Here is a 22,406-nt window from a genome sequence, read left to right on the forward strand (position 1 = left end):
TGAGATATAACCACTGTCATCGGAAATGAGACAGCAGGCGGAATACATGCTGCTACAGCATTCCTAGCAAAAGATAAAAAAAACCCTGTGCAACATAAGAGCCAGAGGAATACAGTTGGCCTTAAACCAATACACAGGACATCATGTATGTCTAAAGTATCACTTCTATTTTAGAATAAACAGTCAGGAGTATCTATTTTAGCTGATCACACAGTAAGTGATTGACAACTTGAAAACTAGATAACAACAGGAGAGACTCAGGATTTGGATCCAGTCTCTTTAGAAGAGCCTGTCAGAAGATATCAATGTTGTCTGGTACCCAAAATCAGTAACACTGTATTTTGTCTGGTACCTAAAACTCTTCTATAAGCCTGAGAGTTTAACAGTGGACACCAGGAAGCAGCACAAGGCGGAAGACAAAGTGATGATAAAAATGAGCTGGGTTTTAATCTTAGTCGCGCAGACATTCTCTGACCAGCGAAAATCCAACAAGTGTTTTTATATCAAACTGCTCTGCAACAACATTCCATAAAACCTTGAAACTGAGATATTCCCTCTCATTTGTAATGACAAATATTCTGTTAAATCCCACAATAATAAGATTAAACAATCAAAAGCATCGCAAGTTAAATAAGTAATGTAAAATATAAAAATATAGGTTAATAAAAACAGTATAAATGATAAACCAAAATGAAGAAAATAAAACAACACAGATGTATGGCTGCTCTCTTGAAGCTATACACACACTCAGGTTGCTGAAACTTTCCTTCACTCTTGAACTGTCCTGTTCACACAACCACTTACATAGCATTCAAATCACTACTGTATGAATGAATAAGCAATGTCAATTCATTTTTTGTTCTCATGCTAGCCTTGAAAATCACCTGTAACCATTGTGGCAGCGATTGTTTATCTGTGACATCTTAATTAACCCATAGCTACTTTTATACCTGAGAGAAGCGCATTTGAGCTGCATACAAGACCTCTGATCTCTCTGACTAATTTTAAAACCTAGATAACACACAGCTCATGTGTTGCTCACGTATGTGCAAGTTGGCCAAAAAAAAAGGCAATACACGCGAGACATACATGCAGCAAGTGGCTCTTGCATTTTATGATGTGAAAACTAGTTATTATCCAGTAGGGTCCAGTTCATACATCAGGGGTTCAAAAATACATATAGCAGATAGCGGCTAATGAATCTGAAGTCTTGCACATTGACATGAAACAGCTTGCATTTTGCTTTGAAAAATAAGATGGATAGAACGAGGTCGTCACTAATTCCGTAAATAAATGTAACCATATTAGACACTTAAGTACATGACTGACACCACATTCTGCTGCTGTGTGAACGTGGTCTATTATAATAGCCTTTCACCTGACTTGCAGAGTTTGTATAAAGGTTTCTGAAGATTAAGAGAATTTGAACCAATGAGAGAATGGTGTAAGCTTTCTGGGTGGTAAGAGCACAGACTTGGCAAAAGTTTTGGGTTTAGATGAACACTGATCTACTAAGGCGGTGGAGATTAACAGGGCAGAAAGAGGTAACAAGTAGAACAATAGATAAACTGTACGGACACATCTGTTTTTGATCAATAGTCTTCTGTAGGATTAAAGCAAAAAGAAACCAGAGTACCAGGGTCAGTTATAAGAACTACAGACGCTCCAATCTGAAAGCAAAGTAGTCGGGAGAAAAGGCTGCCAGAGCGGTAACCTAATCACTCCAAATCACAAGATAATCCTACTTGCCCTCCACTCTTACAGCAGGGCATTATTCATATCGGCAGGCACTCAGACCTCAAACTCTCATAAGCAAATGAATCAGTGACACATTCCTAATACTCTTGATTTAGAAAGCCAAAAAGCACAGAGTTATTTCAAGAATTCTAATAGCCATATTAATCTGTCAAAGATATGCCCATTTCACTTCCAATGCACTCAGGTTCAGTTATAAGTGTGGGGGAGAAAGTCGAAACACTAAAACCGCTTAAAAACTCACAGGTTAATCCATGACATTTAAATACATGAGATCTGATGTTAAGGTCTAAATTTACATGCAGAGTACATGGACAAAAAGAAAAGAAAAAAGAAAAAGAAAAAAATTAAGTATTTCCGGATCTGACCAACATATTTGACATTGGAATAACTCAAACCAAATGCGTTATTTGTTGGTGGTTCTGAGATTTTGGCTAGGGATTGCTGGCACGGAAACCTTGAAATAAAATCCTGTTAAGCCCTCTGCCTCTCTCTCAGGAGTATAGTTAAAACCATGCTGTGCATGGACATGATTATGCACCACCACAGGTCCTACGGCATGGCCCTGCCTTGACTTCCAGCAGGAAACAAGCTCAGGAGTTCAATTAGGGCAATTCTCGGTTTGGCCAGGACATTAGCAGGCGATATAATACAATCAAACAGAGAGTGATGAAATATATAACATACTTTTTAATCAGCCATTTGAAAGAGCACATCTGATTTTAGAACAGATTACAAGATTATTGACAATTTAGAATTTATCAAATGGTTATGACAAAAGCTGATGGTGGGAGAGTCTCTGAAGGCTAGAGAAGACCGGAGGACTCCGACATAATCCTGTCTGCAAACAGCGCTGCCAGGCTGCCCAACCATCAGAGGAGACGGATCTGTTTGCTCTGTGGATGAGCAGGGGTAACACGAAGAGATAGTTCTTTCACACCGGGCTGAGCAGACACAATTAGACCCTTGTTCTGAGAGGAGGGAGAGGGCAGCTCTGTTTCGGCCTACAGACAGAGAATACATGAGCCCTCTACAGTGTGATCAGAGCAGAGGATGCTCCAGATGAACACACAGAGAGAAACAATGTTCAGACTGAGTGCTTTTGGAGGAAAGAGAGAGGAAATGTACTAATCCCAGATAGCAGTTCACAAGAGGAAGCGTATCTTGGCATTTCAGCTGCCGTTAATGGCTCCAGTGGTTTTAAGGCTCATGTTATTAGCCTGGAAAAGGCTGCCAAAGGAACAACAATTCCGTCCTTAAAGATAGGCTAGATCTTCATAGTTTGAATGTTTAAAATAATCTAAAAATAATAATAAAAAAAAAACATTACCTGAGCAACAGTGTCTTCCTCGGATCTACAGTATTAACTGACAATAAGAGGTCTATTTTGTGGCTGGAAGGATAATGTACAAACTCAACTTGTGATGTTGCAACTCCTGTCCTTAATGAACATTTAAGGGTTTCTAAAGACAAGATAGAGAAGTTAAATGTTGGACTTGTAACTTTGTATTTGACAACAATTAATATCACAAAGAATTCATAAAAATCTGGCCAGCAGATCTCACAAATAATTTATTGCTTGTGGAAAATGGGGAGAAAATCAAAACAACTGTGGTATGCGAAACACATTGGTCGATGAAAGACGGACAAGGACTTGGCTTGTCAGTATCAAACACCACATAAAAAATAGTTTGGGAAATGACCAAACAAACAATTGTTTCGAGAATAGATGTTGCACAATATTGTCAAACCACACTTTGCCATTTAACAGCAGAACAAGATTAGAGAACGAATGAAAAAGTGCACAAAGTGCTTTGATGGGATTGTTGATTCTTTAAAAAAAATCATACATTTGTCTTGATACAAACTTAAGTCACTTAAGCTGTTGGCAAAAACTTGGAAATGCTACCCTAGGGAGCAAAAAAGAAAAATACATACATTCTTTGGAAGAGCCTGTCTATAGCTGGAAATACTGTTTTTCCACGCAATTCTAAAAACTTCCAAGTTAGTTTTTCTCCATTTGCGCTCAAGATTATGAGTTTCTTTCTTGAGAGAATGGGTATAACTGTTGTACCGTGGCGCAGTACGTTTTTCTCTAACCTTTTTCAATTTGAGGGGGGCAACAGCTTCTAATGTATTAGAGAAGATAGTGCCCATGTTGGGTACACAGAGCAGTTGAGATAAATCAGGCAGGTTATTTGTGAATCTGTCTTTGGTGGCTGGAACAATAGTTCTGCCCGGACGATAATGCGGAGCCATATAACTAATATCAGTAATACGCAGCATGCACGATACAAGGAAATGATCAGTAACATCATCACTTTGAGGTAGGGGTGGGCGATATGGGAAAAATATCATATCACGATTTTTTATAGAAATATCACGATTCACGATTTTTATCCCGATTCTTTGTTAGTTTTACTATTTTGGTTTTACAAGTTGTCTGAGCATTACAGCCAAACTAGAAAGACAAAGATGCATGGCAGATATTTAGGCCAAAGTGGGTGAAGATAAAAAATCTGTCATTATTTTATTTTTCTTATTAAAAAATAAGAACAAAGATACACATTACAAATACACATAATATACAAATAAAACAAACAGTGCTTTATTTCCAGGTACAATAGGTGTATTTAGCAGAGCATTCAATGAAATTGAATGAACAAATATAAAAATAAAACACTAGATAGACTGATTCCTAAAGCAACTGTATTAAAGTTTTTCAGTCAAGAATAGTGAGTGATTTTTCTCTTTGTGTTTTGTTGTTTTGTTAACGTTAAATGAATAGTTCCCCCACAAATTAATATTCTGTCATCTGTCTGTCAATTCTGTCATAATGTTGTATTTTTATATCATCATTTACTCAAAAGTTGTTTTAAACCGGAATGAGTTTCTTTCTTGTGCTGAACATTTATAAATGCTATTTTGAAGAAGGTGGAAAACCAAACAGTTGCTGGTCCTCAGTGACTTCCATAGGATTTTTCTTTCCTACTATCAAAGTCAATGTAGACCAGCAACTGTTTGGTTTTCCACTGAGTAAATAATGACAGAAATTAAATTTTAGGGTGAACTATCCCTTTAATGACAGTCGACAGCATGTTTAGTGTCCTGTCCCTTTAAGAGCTGCACGCATCTAATATACAGGCACGCATCCGTTTCTCTCTTAACTATTTACTTTCATTTTAGAGATAACCAACTCAGTCTGTATGTAAACCTTGTGTGTTTTGACAGTATTAGCGCAAAATATAACTTAGTTGAGTAATCAGGCGCTGTTAGACAGGCGTTTTAGTGCGCGTGCTTCAGGTGTATGCGCTCAGAACAAGCGCACGTCAGACCAGCGCGCGAATTAAACATTTAACCAGCAAGGCTTGTATGCAAATAATGTACTTTTGCGATCGCGAATAAGTGCAGTGTCCTGTCTGAGTAACTCTACTGCTGTATGTCGTGTTGTACAGTACATAGAGACGGCGGTGCCAGAACTGTATTTGACAATGTGCGCTGTAGCGCGATACTACGATATTTCTTCAAAAGCAGATCGTGGAGACATTTTTATCGTCCACGATCAAAAATCGTCATATCGCACACCCCTACTTTGAGGTACGATATCTATATCGGTAAGATCAAGTCCATGCGATATAATTAAATCTAGCGTATGATTAAAACGATGAGTGGGCCCGGTGACGTTTTGCTTGACTCCAAGAGTTTATTAGGTCAGTAAACGCAAGTCCTAACGCATCATTTGTATTATCAACGTGAATGTTAAAATCTCAGACAATTAGCACTTTATCAACATTAACCAATAGATCTGAGAGGAAATCTGCAAATTCTTTTAGGAAATCTGTATATGACCCTGGTGGTCTATACACAGTAGCCAGAGCAAGAGATAGGAGAGATTTATTTTGCATATCTAACAGTGTAACATTCAGCAGAAGTATTTCGAATGAGTTAAACCGCCTGTATCCTGTTTTCTGAGTAACATTGAGAATATCACTATATATTGTTGCAACAAGTCATAGATTCAATCTGCCACAATAAAGTAATAAAGCAGGCCTTAATTGATTTGTAGTTGTAATTACTGTGGCCTTGTCTTGTTAATAGCTTTATTTTCCTGCCTTTCCAACCACATCTACTGCTGCTCTCACAAGAAACGACCCTAAAAGGTCAAAGGCTCTAGCCCCCAAGGGTGAATCATAGGTCCAAGGTTACATGGAAATGGGAGACTGATTGCTTCTCAATGACATCTCGAAATCTACTCCTGAAAACAATATTCTATGATGGATCTGGAGTCTACGAACCAAGGGTTAAAGAATGGATGCAAAACATCGACAGGCTACAGGGGGCCAATGCTATTTTGTGAAAAGCCTGAACTCTTAAAAAAGGCATTAAAAAGTGAAGACAATCATTAACTACCTTTAACTTTTAGTGGAAGATTAGTGAACACTGGCAGGAAGTGGTGAACAGAAGTGGGATTCTTCTCCTTAGTTTGGAAAAAAACCAAGGCAAAAAAAAAATAAAAAAAAGGGTACACAAGACTAAATCAGTTAAAACAAGACTAAAAGTCTTAAAACACAAAACTAAAATAACTGAACAGATAAAACAAGGTAAAAGATGTAACCAGCCAATTACATAAGTTGTTAGACTACCACCACAATAGTGTAACATTAAGAAATTTAATTAGTATAGCATAATAAATATAAATATTTTATATTAAGAGCCAATCAGCCGTTAAAAAAAAAACACACACAAAACTCCATTTAGAAAATAAGTTTGTGTTATGCATAAAGAAAAAATCCATAATTGCAATTATTTCAACAATTTGTGTATCATTTGACATTATTAAATATGCTGTTGTATTATGCATGTATTAGCACCAGTCACCCTGCTCTCTAGATATTGGTGTCAGTAATGTGGGGAAGAAAAAGCACACACAAATGAATCTATTACACACACTAGCTTCATTGAGGGTGAATAAATTAATGTTCCTACGATTAAATGAGCTTCTACTATGTATAACAAATCATCTAGGCAAAAAGTCTCAGGGAAAAAAACCCAACAAAAACCCCCAGATGAATCAGTCCTTACCCACTGGTACATACCAAACTATAACAGGTGTACATTGCCATCTTGTGGACATCCTTAAATAGTCCGTTTTTCAATTGAGAAGAGATTGAAATATAAAACACTGCTTCTTTCCAATGATTTTATTTATTTTAGTCAAATATATATGAACGCTTCCTTTGTGAGGAGGGCTTCTGGGAGAAATGTTTACAGAAAAATCCATTTATCTAAATAAAACTGCAAACAAATCAAACATTGTAACACGCATAATGATACAGGGACAGACTGGTCTTAGCTTGTGCCATGGGATGACATTGACAATATAACAGTTATAATTCATTGTGATAAAACATGATTCTCTTTTCCTCACAATGCATCTCAGAATATTTATATGATTTGAAGTCTTTAAAAGTTCCTGAAGATATTAGGAAATTCCCAAAAAGTGTGGTGTGAAAGTGTCCATCCAGACTTTTTGTCACATGATTCAAAGTATTATGTAGGGTTTTTGCATAAAGGCACAAAGCAGTAAGGCCCCCCAAGGGCATCCTATTCTGTTTTTTTTTGGCAAGACATTGGTCCCAATTGGCAGTCCTCTTTTTCCATGCCACTTACGTAAAAGGAAAAGAAATAATAAAAAAGACAAAACATCAATAAAACCATTATGTGATTATACTTAAAGTGTACAGGTCTAATTCAACTAATAAAATAAACATACTGAAACCTACAGTCAGATGTGATCTACAGTTTAGAGAATACAGTGGGACATTCTGAAGTTTCAGCAGTGTATGACATCCTATTAGACAGCTTGTTTGGGGGAAGCTAGCTAAGCCAAGCCTACTACAGAGGGTACAGGTCAGATTTCATCTTTCCCTGTGTGAAGCTACTATGCGTGCTGGAGTAGGGTAGGACAGCCAGGAGCCTAAGGATAGTTGAAATGTTGGGAAAAGACTCAATGTCAGAAGTTTTGAGAGTGCCGAGAACAGTGTCGGGTAGGTGCTGATGACTGGCAATACAGTCTTGCCACCTGTCCCTCCACATCTGCAGCTCATCCTGGAAGGAGTTTGGGTCAGGTAAGACATCTTGGAACACCTTGACAAACTCAGTGTTGTTGCAGCATCCCTCCACTTTGGACATGACATAAGGCACAACCTGCAAGCAGCGAACAGCAGACAGAACATCCTGGGAGAGTCCTTCCATCTCAGCAATACAGTGCTCAATGGCCCCTGTACTGATGTCCTCTCTGTAGTGCACATTTAAGGGTGGTTGTAGTGAAGGTACCTGCTTAGAAGCTAAAGCAACAGCCTCTTGAAACCAGGTTTGATGATGCGAGTCAATACTGTTCTTCATTTCACTGAGAGAGGGCAGCAGATCAGACACGCGGTTTACAGCTTGATACACATCATAGGAATTTCCCTGAAGACTCATGCTTATGCTTTTGGTGAGGCTCAAGATGTTTTTCATAATCACAACCGTCAAAATGAAATCAAAATTTTGGATAGCAGAAAGGAAGCTCTGAGCCTTTGCTGTGTTTGCCTCATTATCTTGGTTCCCTTTCATCTCATTCAAGCAAAAGATGATGGCCTCTAGAATGTCTGTAGTGAGTTCCAGAACTTCATGGCTCATTGCCAATTGATTGCTGCTGATCTTGGCTTTCAGCTCACTGGCCTTCCTTTCGTCCTCCTGGAACAAATGTACAACAGCATCCTCCAGTCTTACACGTCGCTGAATATCCTCAGAGAACCACATGAAGAGCTGCTCCAAGCACTCAAAACAGTGAGTTATCTCTCTCAGGGAGGACAAACAGGCTAGCAAAGATTTTGGAGTTACAAGGTTTGGGAAACTGAAAGCATGAGGGAGTCTCTGGGAAAGCAAAGCTGAAGCCTGTGTCATCTGAGAGACTGAGGCACCTGGTCTTGCCAAGGTTTGACTTCTACAGAGTGCCAAGTTCAAACCCCATTTCTCAGAAAGAGCGATGGTGAGCGTATCAACGAATGAAGTAATGTTTGTGGAGAGCGGGATAAAGGCCAATATATTTTCACACTTTATGTCTTGTTTGTTAAGGTAGTGTATTCCTACAGAGATGTATGGTTGGCCATCGATTGCAAACTCTTCCTCAGTGACTATAGAAAAGAACTTTATGTTGCACAGTTCCTTGAGCAATTCCTCTCGAGCAACAGCATTGTAGGGGGTAAAAACTATTTTTTGTATTCCAGTGCCATCCAGGGCAACTACTTGGTTTGCACTATTCTGAGCCTTTACTTCAGACTGGACTGTGCCTTCAGATTCTGCTGCCATGGGGTGATCAGTAATATCCTCAGGTGAAGCAGGTGTGCAATGGTCAGTAACACTTGGAGTTACTGCAGAGGACTGATCAAGGCAAATGTGTACTGCTGCAGTTTCTTGGTCTGAGCAATCTGGAGCCACTGAACTGAACAGATATGTGCCACAAGCCGCAGCTACTTTGGGCTGCTCAAGGCCAACCTGATCCATGTTGGACTGATCAGTATCACTTTTATTCCCTGGTACTATCTGATCATTTCCACCTTGACTAAGTGCCACAGACTGATCAGGTACACTTTGATTCAATGCAACTGCAAGAATAGTTTCACCTTGAGATTCTACTACAGACTGATCATTTCCACAGGGTTCATCTGCCACAAGCTGATCATTTCCACTTTGATTCCCTGATGCTATCTGACAAGTTCCACTTCCATCTTCTAACCCAAATCCACTTTGACGTTCTACTATAGGCTGATGAGCTGCAACTTCCACAAATGTATCAGTTACAATTTGATCTGGTGATGACTGATCAGTTCCACTTTGCTCTACTGTTACAGACTGTTCATTTCCAGACTCAACCATGAGCTCATCAGATCCACAATCTCCCAAAACTAACTGATCAGTTCCAACTTCATTTGGTAAGACAGACTGACCAGTTCCACTATCATCTACTGTTACAGACTGTTCATTTCCAGAGTCAACTACCATGAGCTGATCAGCTCCACATTGATCCCCTAATATTAACAGACTAGTTCCAACTTTGTGTGGTAATATAGTTTCTGTCTGAGCAGTTTCATTTTTACCTTTAACTACAGACTGATCGGACTCAACTTGACCATCTGCTATAAACTGATCAGGCACACTTTGATCTTCTGTAACTGACTGACAGGTTACATCTTGATCTGCTGTTACAGACTGATCATTTCCAGAGTCGTCATCTACCATGAGCTGATCAGATACATTTTGATCTCCTAATACTATCTGACTAGTTTCACCTTCACTTGGGAACCCAGTTTCTGTCTGACCGGTTTTATCTTGATGATCTACTACTGAATGATCATTTTCAACTTGACCAAATACAATGAACTGTTCTGTTACACTTGGGTCTCCTATTTCTGACTGACCAGTTACACTTTGATCTCCTGTTACAGGCTGATCATTTCCAGAGTCATCTACCATGGGGTGATCAGATACATTTTGATCTCCTGATACTAACTGACTTGTTTCACCTTCACTTTGGAACCCAGTTTCTGTCTGACCCTTCTCATCTTGATCCTCTACAATGGAATGATCATTTTCAACTTGACCAACTACTATGAACTGTTCTGTTACACTTGGGTCTGCTATTTCTGACTGACCAGTTACACTGTGATCTGATGTTAGAGTCTGATCTTTCCCAGAGTCAACTACCATGAGCTCATGAGATTCACTCTGATCCTCTGATATTAACTCACCTTCATTTGCTAATCCATGTTCTGTCTGAATAGAATCTTGACTTTTTACTACTAAATTTACAGTTTCAAATTGACCATCTGTCACAAACTGATCATTTACTATCTGATCTTCGGTTACTGACTGACCGGTTTTGTCCTGACCTGCTGCTACAGAATGACCATTTCCAGAGTTATCAACAGCCTCAAGTTCATGAGACCCAATTTGTTCCACTGATACCAGTTGACCAGTTTCTGCTTCATCTGCTATCACTGTTAATAACTGACAAGCTTCATCCTGAACTTTTACAATAGACTGATCAGTTTCAACTGAACTAACTTCCAACTGCTCAACTACACATTGTTCCCCTGTTGCTGGCTGGCCATTTCCACTCTGATCTTCAACTACATATGGATTATTTCCACTCACATCAATTTCCATGGGATGATCTGTTTCGCTTTGATGGACTGACTCTAACTTATTTACACTGTGATCAACTGACATGAGCTGAACCGATTCACTCTGATCCTCTGACACAAACTGACCATCTGCTAAGCCTGTTACTGTGTGACAACCTTCATCTTGAGCAACTACGGATGAATCAGTATCAACTTGAGCAACTGCCATTAACTGATCAGGTATACTTTGTTCCTCTGTTGGTGGCTGGTCAGTTTCACCTGGTTCTGTGGCAACAAACTGATCAACTTCCATAGGTTGATCAGATTCACTTTGATTAGCTGATACTGCCTGAACAGTACTAACTGGCTCTTCTTCATTGGACTGCTCAGTTCCACCTTGATTAGTAACTATTTGATCCCCTGTTACTGGTAGACCAATTCCACACTGATCAAGTACTTCAGACCGATCATTTACATCTTGAACAAGTACGATCAGTTGATCACTTCTATCAGGTTCTGCTGCTGTAGATTGCATAGCGGCATCTTGGACAGATTCTGTTGGTTGGTCAGGTGTGCTGGTTGGCAGAAAGCTGCAAGCAGGGATGACTTGAGCTGCAGTTGTGGCTTTGTCTGAGCTGCTAGGTGTTAAAGATGATGGCTGGTCAGGTGTATTTTCTTCAGCTCTTTCTATTTCACTAGAGTCATTGGTTTCCACTAGAATTTCCTCTGGAGCAGCAGTTTCTACATCTAAAAGGATGAGACATAATATTTAATAAAAAGCGATAAATTACTTATTACTAATATTTTTCATTTAACATTACTTACCGATTCCAGCAACATTTTCCTCTTGTGGATAATCCGAACCATTTGTATCTGCAACCATATCCTGTGGAGCCATGGCAATCACCTCTGAAAATGACAGGAAAGAGAGTGTCAGAATAAAACACAACAGCAATTTCATTACTTTGAAAGCCCATTTGAGCTTACTTACCACCTTCCATTCTCAGGTGATTAACTCTTGACTTTACCTACATGTATGAAGAAAATAAAAAAAGGAATTTTTTTTGTTTATCACTTGATATCTGTGTGTGTTAATTTGATATTTTTAGACAATGAGAATTATTAACAGCGTAAACACTAAGAAATTTACCACACCTGAGCAAGAAATTGATTACTTTCTGGATCACCCGCCATGCATTTCTCAATCACCTCTTCCAGGCTCTGTAGTGTCTGGCGATGCATAAGGAGCATTACTGCATCAGTCTTACTGCCCCTGCTGAAGATACCATCTCGGAGTAAGGTCCTCAAAGAGTTTAGCGTTGTCTTCATTAGATCACACTCCATGCTAATGCTGGGCAACACAGCCACAAGCTTAAGAAGGGTTGCAACATTTGGAAGGTTTTTGGCTTCATTATGAAGCAATGTCTCAGAGATGGAGGTGGGAGGACAAACATCTTGATACTTCTCCCTCCATACCGTGGCCCAGGTGTTAATGTCTTCTTCCACTGTTTCTGGGTCAGGGAGATCACTCAGGTATATAGTGTGCAGTTTATCTGTGGATTCTGGGAGAATAGGCAGAGGGTTGCATGTTGGCAAAAGGGACAAAACTTTCAGGGCTTTTAGGTGATTCTCTGAGAAGTTAAACTTCATTTCTTCAATCAAACCATTCAGAACTGGTAAGCTAACTGCTTCCATGTAAAATGTTTCTGGTGAATCATAGCTACTGACAGATTCCGCATATGACAGCAATCCCATGACCTTAGTTGCAAGCTCCACTGCCTCCTCAAACCAGACAGAATGCACCACACTCACATTGTCCAACATCTTGCTAAAAGTATCTATTATTGGCATAATCTTCTCAAACTCGCAAATAATGTCAGCAGGGTTTCCACAGCGAAACACAGTGCTGCAATTCCTCAAAGGTGAACAGGCATTCTTCAAGATCACTAGGGGGATGATAAAATCAACCTGTCTAAGAGCTGTGGACAGGGTCTGGGAATGCAGTGACATGCTATCACTCCATGACCCACTGGAGTTGGTGCTCACAGAATCCAAGCAGTTCAGGACTCCGTCCAGCATGTCCACTAAAATATCAAAGAAGTCTTCTCTCTTCTTCCATCTGGACAGGCAGGTCTCTGGGATCTCTGCAAGTGCTTCCCGTGGAGTATTCAGCAGCCCATCCATGGTCTTGGCAAGCTCGCTCTCTAATTTGGGTGACTGGTCAAAAAACTGTAATAGATCCTCAGCTGTCTCTAGAACCTTTGTAATGGATGCATTTTGTAGGCTTAAAGCCAGCCAATAGGCAAGTCCACAAGACTCACTGGGAGTGTTCACAGCTAATGGATAGCTCTCTAAAAATCCCAAAGCCATCTTCCTGAGACTTTTGCTCCCCGTACCAAAGCATGTGATGGACTGGCCACGACAGCAGGCCATCTGAAGTCCCCACTCATCTTCAAGTGTTTCTGAAAGAGCCTTAGCTTGCAAATCCACATCAGAGGTTTCATCAAAGGGCAAAAATCCTATAAGCTCCACTTTAGGAATACAGTCATTCACATATCTAACAAAGACTGGTAGGAACTTCGCCTCACCCACTGAAATAGCTCTATCAGTGATGATGGAAAAGAAAGGAGAGTCCTGAACTTCAGTGAGGATTGTTTCCCGTATGGCCTTCACAATACTTTGTAACATTTCTCCCTCTGAAAACAATGTCCCTTCCTCCTTCACCCACTGACATGAGGCAAGTTTCTGAACAACAGAATCTTGTTCTGTTTCATCAAGGTCGATCAATGAGCAGTTTCTCCTTGCAAGCGTAGCTGCCTGTTTAAAGACTTCTTCACAGTTCTTTATGTTGTCAGATGGTTCATCAGAATGGCCATTCTCATCTGGAACCTGCTCCACTTCTTCAATCTTTTCAACCTGCTCCTCAGCAGCCACTTCCATGCAACCAGCAACCACTTCTAAGTTTTCAGGTTGCTGCTGAGTCTCTGTGCTCTCTGTTCCCTCTTTGTAGATTTCTGCTTCTAAAAGTCAGGGTAAACATTGTTTTAGACAACAAATACAGCGTTTTCAATAAAACAAATATTTCATTAAACATTCAAACATTAAGAACTCAAATGCAAGACCATTTCCAAAAATGACATACCACTGCCTGTTATCTCAGAATTCACAACAAGTATTCTGGAGTCTTTGTCCTGTGAATAGAAATACTACTTATGAACAAAACTGGAAAAAAGCAATCAGCTATCACTAGCTGATATGAATCAACATTTTACCTAAAATAGTTTAAAACCATTTTCAACTCAATCAATTCTCTAAACCCTTTGAAAAATTATGTGTTATTATAACAATTATCATCACAACTTTACAAACCTGCTGAGCTTCCCTGTCCTCTACTTCATCCATGTGGGTGTCATCTGCAATGTTGGAAAAGTAAGCATTAATGTCGACATGAAATTAAAAATCACCATACCTATTTTCCAAATTTATGTTACTGATCTTACTGTGAACAACTCATGCATTCATGTTTTGTTGTTTACCTCAATTTTAAATCGAAATACAGCTCAATCTACTGGTAAAACAACAGAATTCTCTTTGATTACTGACATCTCTACTCTAAATACTGCTTTCACTCACCCCCCTTCAAGAAAGAAAAAAGCCAGAAATAAAAATATTATTACACACCTTGTGTTTGTAGTTCAACAGTCCTTCCAAAGGTTTTGGATTCTTTGTCCTGTGAAGTAAAACAGACTTTAGGAACACATCTGGAAAGCAAATCAAACATTTTTGAAGCAAGCAACAAATTACTTAAAAACTCATCCTTACCAGGCAAATACCTTCCAGTGTCTTAGGTGTGAGCTTTAAGCACTGAGCAACCATTCGGTCTAGGTCTCTGTTAAAGTCAGTGCCCACCTGAAGCACGGCTAAACAGGGCAATCTGTCCATAGGTGAGGTGATGTTCAAGTAGTCTTGATACATTTTGTGCCGCTTCACCTCACCACAATATTCTAAAGCTGTGCTTGGCAACACACACATTATCTTCAGCAATGTGTTGATGTTTACGAAGTACTGCATGAGGGGTAGACGCAGAGTCTGAAAAATGGTCTCTGGTATGGTTACACTAACCACTTTCGTTTTCCACTTCACTTTCCAGCAGCTTAGCTCTGTGAAGAAGTTGTCAGGATCGGGAAGGTCACCAATGTACAATGGAGGTTTTGACTTGAGTGTTTCAAAAACATAGCTCATTGTCACAGAGCACGGGACCAAGGACAATAAGTTGAGAGCCTCCTTGTGGTCATCAGAGAAATAGTCTTTCACCATGTTTATAAGGTGGTCAACTAAAGGGACACTCATTGCGTCTTTATAGTATGAACCTGGCTTCAAGAGGCTGTCCCTTGGAACAATCACACTATCAGGCACTTTAACCTGCACACCCAGACTCTGAGCAAAACATGAAGCTTCATCAAACCAATTCTGATGGAAAACCTTGATGTTGGTTTTCACTCTGTTAAGCGTGGCCACAATACCACTGATCTGGCTGAGCTGCGAGGCAGCACTAAAATGGTCCTTCTGTAATGCTGCACTCAGTTCTCTAGTGAAGGATGAGGCATTTTTTAGCGCAACAATTGCCACAATGAAATCAAAGTCCTTTATTAACTGAAGTAGTCTCTTGGCTCGGTTGGATACTGCCAAACTCCATCTTTGTGGTTGGCAGTTATCAATATTTTCAAGCCAATCTACCAGAGGCTCCAGAATCTGAGCAAAGACTTCATAAGAGTCGTGTTTCTCAAGCCAAGAGGAGCAGAAATTTCCTTGAAGCTCATGGATTTTCTCATAGCTCTCTCTTAGGCCTATGGCTAAGACTTGATCTAACTGTTTCTCGAGCGCAGGCATGCTGTGGAAGAATGACACTATCTCCTCTAACGTGTCTATGGCTCTGATGACTGCAGCTACTGGAACTGACCTGGACCACCAGGTATTGAAAGAGTAACATGAGCAGTGTGTGCATATAGCAAGAGGATACTGCTCCTGTATTTTACATGCAAAGGCCTTGAGCTTGTAGGACACTTCCCCAGAGCCAAGGTAAGCTTGGCCTCTGCAGTAGCTCAAATCGAGACGCCATTCTTTGGTGACAACATCAAAAAGTCGTTCGCACATGGCCTCAGTGTCATGAGTAACCTCGATAAAACCCAGAAGCTCAAGGCGCATGACATCAAAACTGTCAACAAATCTGATGAACATAGGTAAGAATTCTGTCTCTCCCAATCTTACAATTCGGTCGATAAACAGGGAGAAGAATGAATTTCCGAGCTCTGAAAGAATCCTCTCTCTTACAACATCCTCACACACTTTAAGGACTTCATTCATCTCGGATTTGGTCACATATTCTACTTCTTGATCTTGATCACCCTGAGTGTGTCTGCTTTGTCTGCCGTATGCTGCCGTGACAGCGGTCTGTAACGCTGATTTTAATGCCTCTTTATCAGTTTCTGCACACTCAGGTGGTTTCTGTCGCTCAATGTCCATATTTAAAGTCATCTCTCTTGGTTCTTCTGTATCTTCTTTAGAGGCGTCATTTGCACTGGTTTCAGGAACTGTTATATGAGTTGGAGTAAAATAAATAAAATCAACAACTGTATTTAACATAAAATTCAGCTGAGTTACATTTTTTCTTATTCAAGCTATCAAAACCAAAAAGGGGAGAAGCTTTACCTGATGGTTGCACTTCCATTACATCATCCTTAAAAAAAAAAAAAGTGGATTAAAACGGTGAACAGCTTGTTAAAAGCATGCTTAGTTTTTGCCATTATTTATCTCCTAAAGCGAAATATAATTAAATACAAATCAAATTTAATTAGTTACCAAAACCGTACTTACTTCATGTAATAGCTGCAGGATTTCTGGATATTTCTTTACATATGCCTCCACCATTTCCTCAGTGCTGAAGTGGACATCTTGATTGACATAAACAAAGGCCATATTGCTCAGTCTCTTTTCCACTTGTACTTCTTTCATGTAGGACTGATAGCGGTCCAACACCATGTCATAGTGCCCATACACATCAGATTCTGCGCGGACACAAGGGATGGTGCCCAACACTCTCAACAAGCTCTGCACATTTGGGTAAAAGCCTATATCAGGGATCTTGAGGGTAGCAAACACACTGGTGGGAAGAATCCTTCGCTTGCTAGCATGTCGCCATTTCACTTCCCAACAGCCCAGCTCATCATAAAAGGAGTCAGGACGAGCCAAGTTATTCAGGTTAGCATCAGCAACTTTGTCTTTGCGGATGCTAAAATTGTGGTCAGCCATGTATGAGGGCACCAATGACAACCATCTGAGGATTCTTGCCATTTCAGTGCCTAGGACTCTTTTGACTTCATCAACAAGGTATTGTAAAACCTTCTTGCTCAGTGCTTCCCTGTAATAATCCTCCAAAGAGGCTTGTGGTTTCTCTGCACCATCACCATTTGTCACCATCTCCACTGGCAGATTGACTGGCACCCCCAACTTCTTGGCTCTGCCGACTGCATCAGAAAACCACTTTCTGTGAAAAATGTCGATCTCCTGCATATGTTTGGTTAGAAGCTTCAAGGCGTTAGAGATGGTGTACTGCAATGTGCTGCTGATGCTGATTATCCCCCTGAGGCTGGGGTTCAGGATGCTTACACAACACAGCGTATTCTTCAAGACCACAAGTGTAATGATGAAATCAAAGTTCTTCAGCTTCTCTTTCAGCATTAGAAGCACTACGACGGTGTCTGTGTCCACATCTGAAAGGGCACTGGTGCACATCTCTCCAATGCTGCTCAAAAGCGGCTCCAAGATATCAAGCATTGTCTGGAAAGCATCGGTGGCATATTCCCAATGGTTCTGACAAGAGTCCTTCACTCGGTCCACTTCGCCTTTGATGTGGCTGTATGAAGCAGTGATCTTGCCATCAAGTTTCTTTGCCAGAGTTTCTGATTGCCTAATAACGGCAGCAACCTGTTCTACAGTATCAACAACATCCTGAATTGGAAGGATGGGCATGGAGCGAATCAACCACACATTGAAGGCGTAAGGCTCACTGGGGGACAAAACTACCTGTGGAAAATCCCGCAGCATCCTGCAGGAGAGATCCTTAAGTTTCTGACACATGGCACCTGATGACAGGTAGGTGAATCCGCGGCAGTGCTCCATCCGCAGGCCCCACTTGTTCCGGATCTCAGATATAAGCATAAGGAACAGAGTGTCAGAGTCAATATCGCAAGGAAGGAATCCCATGAGGTGCTTCTGTGGAAAGCCTTCACCAGTGACTGAGCGGATAAACACAGGAATCTGGTCCTTGCCCTCAATGCTTACTCTGTCTTGGAGAAGTATGGAAAAGAAGCGTGCAAGGCGCAAGCTATTGAGGATCTCCTCACGCATCACATCCTCACCTAAGGTGAGCACTTCTTTTTGGTCAATCTTTTCTGCGCATATGGTGTTGACAGAAACTGGCCTAGCTGGGTCATTGCCCAGTGGTTTTACAGCATTAAGAGATGCACTGTTGGTGATGCTAAAACCAGTGAAAGCTAAAGTCTCCTTGAAGTAGTCTTTCAAAATTTCCTTCGCTTTGTAAATAGCAGGATCCTCCTTCTCTGATTCATCATGTGCAGGAGGATTGTGCGTGTCGCTGTTCTCAGCTGAATCACTCTCAACTATAGCTTCTGCCTCTGGCACAGAGGGGTTTGAGTTATTGGTGGTACCTTAAAAAAGCAGAACACAAACACACTTAAAAACAAAAATGTAGAGAATCTGCTGTAATTAGTTTGTGTAATTACAAAGAGAAAACAGAATTTAAAAATGCTGACATGGAAATGCATTACCTACCTTTAGTTTTCTTTGTGGCAACAGGCTCCTCTCCTGTCTGGAAAAAAGGAAACAAAAAAAAATCTATAATTTGTAGTCAACGCTACAATGTGTCCATAATGCAGTGGTTATCTCACTTTTTTGGTTGCGGCCCCCTTAAACCTATAAAAAAAAAATTCCGGCATGACAAATCCCCGACATTAAACTTATGTACTGACACGAAGTTAAAATGATTTGCAACGGTTGCATTGTTGTGTACAGTGTAGACAGCCTCTAGCTATTGTGGCGCGACGCGACAACTTTAGTATCCGGTGTAGACACGGTGAGTGAAGCCGAGAGAAAGATATGCCTCATCATATTAAGCTTTTGAATTACCAGCACCTGCCTGGGTGTGTGCGACTTCATCTATGGCTTTTCTCTTCCCTTTCACAAACCGATCCATATCCCATTCTAAGTTACGTCCGTTGGCTGTTTACTGTTTACTTGTTTTACTTTTACTGCAGATGGCCCGCGCCCCCCCTGCAGTATCCCCCCTCCTTCACAATTTGTGAACCACTGCCATAATAACAAATAAAAACAATGAATTAATAACAATGATGGCTACAAATTATAAAATGCTTGTTGAGGGAGTGAGCTATTGAGAACTATTACAAGCACGGAATCTAATTTAAATGAGATGATGGAATCACATTCAAATGATAAGTAATCTACACAGAAATCAATCCCCAAAGTGTTTGTTTACCTTGTCACTTTGTATTTAACTGCATAAACTTAATCAAAAAATAAAAGACAGGCAAGTAGTTTGCTTCATTATTTTAAGTTAATAAAAGCCTGTATTGCATAAGATTGTACTGATATATAAGTCTTTGTGCTGAATAAACTGATAAAACACTTTGCATTGAATATCTACTTGATGCTACTTATGTGTGCTGGGTTCACGGTGCCAATCTTTACAAAGGAACTCTTTAAAACCCAGTACAGAACACTTCATTGTCTTCATTTGGTTATTTTCCAGATTTTGGAAGATCTGTCTTTAAATAAGTTGCTAGAGACTACTCATTATTAAACTACTACTCATCATTATTCTTGTGTTTCTCTTATATTGAGATAAACACAAATATTAAAGAAAAACAGATTTTTGATATTTTTAAAATAATATTTCTCAAGAAAAGTTTTTCTCAGTCTATTCACAAAGCAAGAAAGTTATGAAACCGACTAAAACAAGTTTCTGATTCTTGATGTGTACATTAGATACTCACTTTCTCCCGTGTCCTTTTTCTGTTGGTAGTTTGTGCATTGTCCTTGTTGGTTGCAAAATCAAACATAGTAGGAACGGCATCATCCTTCAAAACAGTTTTCTGAGAGCTCTGAAATAAAAAGGAGTTTTACACATTAAGGGTTAACTGTGTCATGTCAGGGGGTGGGGGCAGGTTGACATAATTGGGGACCTGTGAATGCTATATATTTCGAAAAAAACGAACATAAATCAGACATTTATACAAAATACAATTTAATGACACTCTATGCTAGAGGCTTATGTTGCTGGAAATAGTTTTATTTTTATGGCATCCATAATAAATTTAATACTGTGAAATATTTAATCTTCTTTACATTTTGAAAAAAAACAAACAAAAAAAAAAAGTAATTTTTTTTTTTTTTTTTTGAAAAGCAAATGAAATTTTACAAATGGCTATTCATGATAAAATAAAAATAAAAACCTAATTTTTTTAAATAGAAGATGCTCGCCAAAAACCATGCAACTTACTTGCTGACATATCATTGAGGTCTCAAAGTGTTTTGAGCACAATCTGTAGTTCCTGTGTAAATCTTCAGGTGTTTTGGTCTCCAGATCTGGTCTGTGGCATTTACCCACCCATTGTTTACATCTAAAGATGAAGTAAGGTTAGGGCAGTAGTGCAAAAGTGATATTTTACCATGACTACAAATCTCAACAATCAAAATCACAAGTCTAAAACAAAGCACATGCGTTTAATAAACACCAAAATACTCAGTTTGACATCCAAATCCCACAAGAAGAAAGCAACGGCACAAATCAAGCCCTGAACAGAATAACGTATTCTGAGGGAATTAAATTCCTGCCATTTTGGGAAGGGCCTGATGATGGCGAACGTGTACAGAAGTCAATTGGTTACTGTAACCCCTTAAAAGTTGCAGCAATCACGTTGAAGAAATGCGAAAGATAACCTAATTTCATGCTTGCCAGTTAAAAAACAGGCCCTCGCAAACCAAAAAAATCTTTGCGTAACCAAATTAATGAAAGCAACAGGGAAAGCAAAGCCCACAATAAGGGTGCCATGCATTCATTGAATCATTGTAAAAGGGGGCAGAAGCTAACAAGCTAACAAACGATGCTAACTTGCTCATTCTGTACTTAAATAAAAATATAAATAGGAAAAAAACAGCATCGATTAAATTGCGATTGCATTTAAAGACTGCACTCACCGAACAGGATCCAGCGGGAACCTGAAGAAGGAAACGTTGGACTGGTCCGTACTCTGCTTGCAGTTTGCTGCGGCACAGCAGTCGGGCATTTTGGACTTAATCAAAATGAACACTGCATTGCACAAATCCTTCAGCGCAAAAGGAGACGCTTTGGCAGCAAAACGCGCGCGCGCATCTACACAGATTTCACGCTATCGGGCGTTATTTCCAATCGTCGCGTGCATTCTACTGGAACTTGCTCATGGCCGAAATGTTGCTACTTTCACAGAGGAATCAACAACCAGGAAGAACACCTATGTAGAGCGGAAATGGACTAAACTGAGGACGGACCCCCCCCAAACAAATAACGATATCACCGTCATTCGTTCCCCTTCCAGAATAAGTAAAAAAATGCTGCACAACTTCTTTTGTAAAAGTATCATCACAAAATGACGACTCAAATACAAATTAGTTCCCCTTCTCCACGAGGCGCCAAGGTTTTTGTAACCCACGTGAACATTCGAGGTCACACCCTTTTAATACCACTTTATCAGTCCTGATTCTTTCATAGGAGTCTAACCCATTTAGTCCCACATAGTAATATCTGACTTTGAGGAATCTAATATGCGTCGTTGATGTACTTTGCAACGACAAATTACAAATTCAGCTAGTCTTGATTTCATATGGTCACAGCTGTTTAATTTTACTTTACCCCTATGAAAGATGTCATAAAACACATACAACCACCATGTTTGGTTAAAACTTATATTCATATTTAAAGGCGTTTTGTAAGGATTATATAATTTACCCCACAACTGCCTAGTAGTAAAACATATGAACCTTTTCTTGTGCCTTATTGGGCCATTTTTGACTCAGCAAGAATCATCCCACGATATAGCATAATTTCACATTTTAAAAAGGCATGCAGTTTGTTCAGTAGTATCATTTGAATTAGTTAAATGCATGTGTGGGAAAAATGTGTGAATAAATGAGATAACATGGTGACTTGATTCTGCAATCTAATGCACAGGTCTCAGAATTATTAAATAATGTACCAGTAAAATAGCTCAAAGATCATTTGTAACAAAAGCAATAGAAATAATTAGTAAATATTTTATCTATATATAAAAACATTATCTATGTGCCTGATATAAGTATTAAAAATGCAACTCACTATATAATAACCTGCAAATAAGTGAAAATCATTATATG

The 22,406-nt window shown here is 39.6% G+C and overlaps 1 protein-coding gene across 1 annotated transcript; it reads right to left on the reverse strand.

Moving 5' to 3' along the window:
• Nucleotides 1-6,943: 6,943 nt before the first annotated feature.
• LOC306865946 (uncharacterized protein) lies at nucleotides 6,944-21,506 on the reverse strand. Its single transcript, XM_079410811.1, has 14 exons — nucleotides 21,216-21,506; nucleotides 20,518-20,638; nucleotides 20,012-20,119; nucleotides 18,774-18,810; nucleotides 16,797-18,649; nucleotides 16,632-16,659; nucleotides 14,745-16,513; nucleotides 14,604-14,652; nucleotides 14,292-14,335; nucleotides 14,065-14,113; nucleotides 12,078-13,942; nucleotides 11,914-11,950; nucleotides 11,748-11,831; nucleotides 6,944-11,669 (listed from the first exon to the last, which is right to left on the reverse strand). Exons 1-14 carry the CDS (start codon nucleotides 21,302-21,304, stop codon nucleotides 7,651-7,653), a joined length of 10,152 nt encoding a protein of 3,383 aa, XP_079266937.1. The 5' UTR covers nucleotides 21,305-21,506; the 3' UTR covers nucleotides 6,944-7,650.
• Between the last annotated feature and the right edge of the window lie 900 nt (nucleotides 21,507-22,406).

The sequence above is a fragment of the Barbus barbus genome (assembly GCF_936440315.1).
Source record: "Barbus barbus genome assembly, chromosome: 47".
NCBI lineage: Eukaryota > Metazoa > Chordata > Actinopteri > Cypriniformes > Cyprinidae > Barbus > Barbus barbus.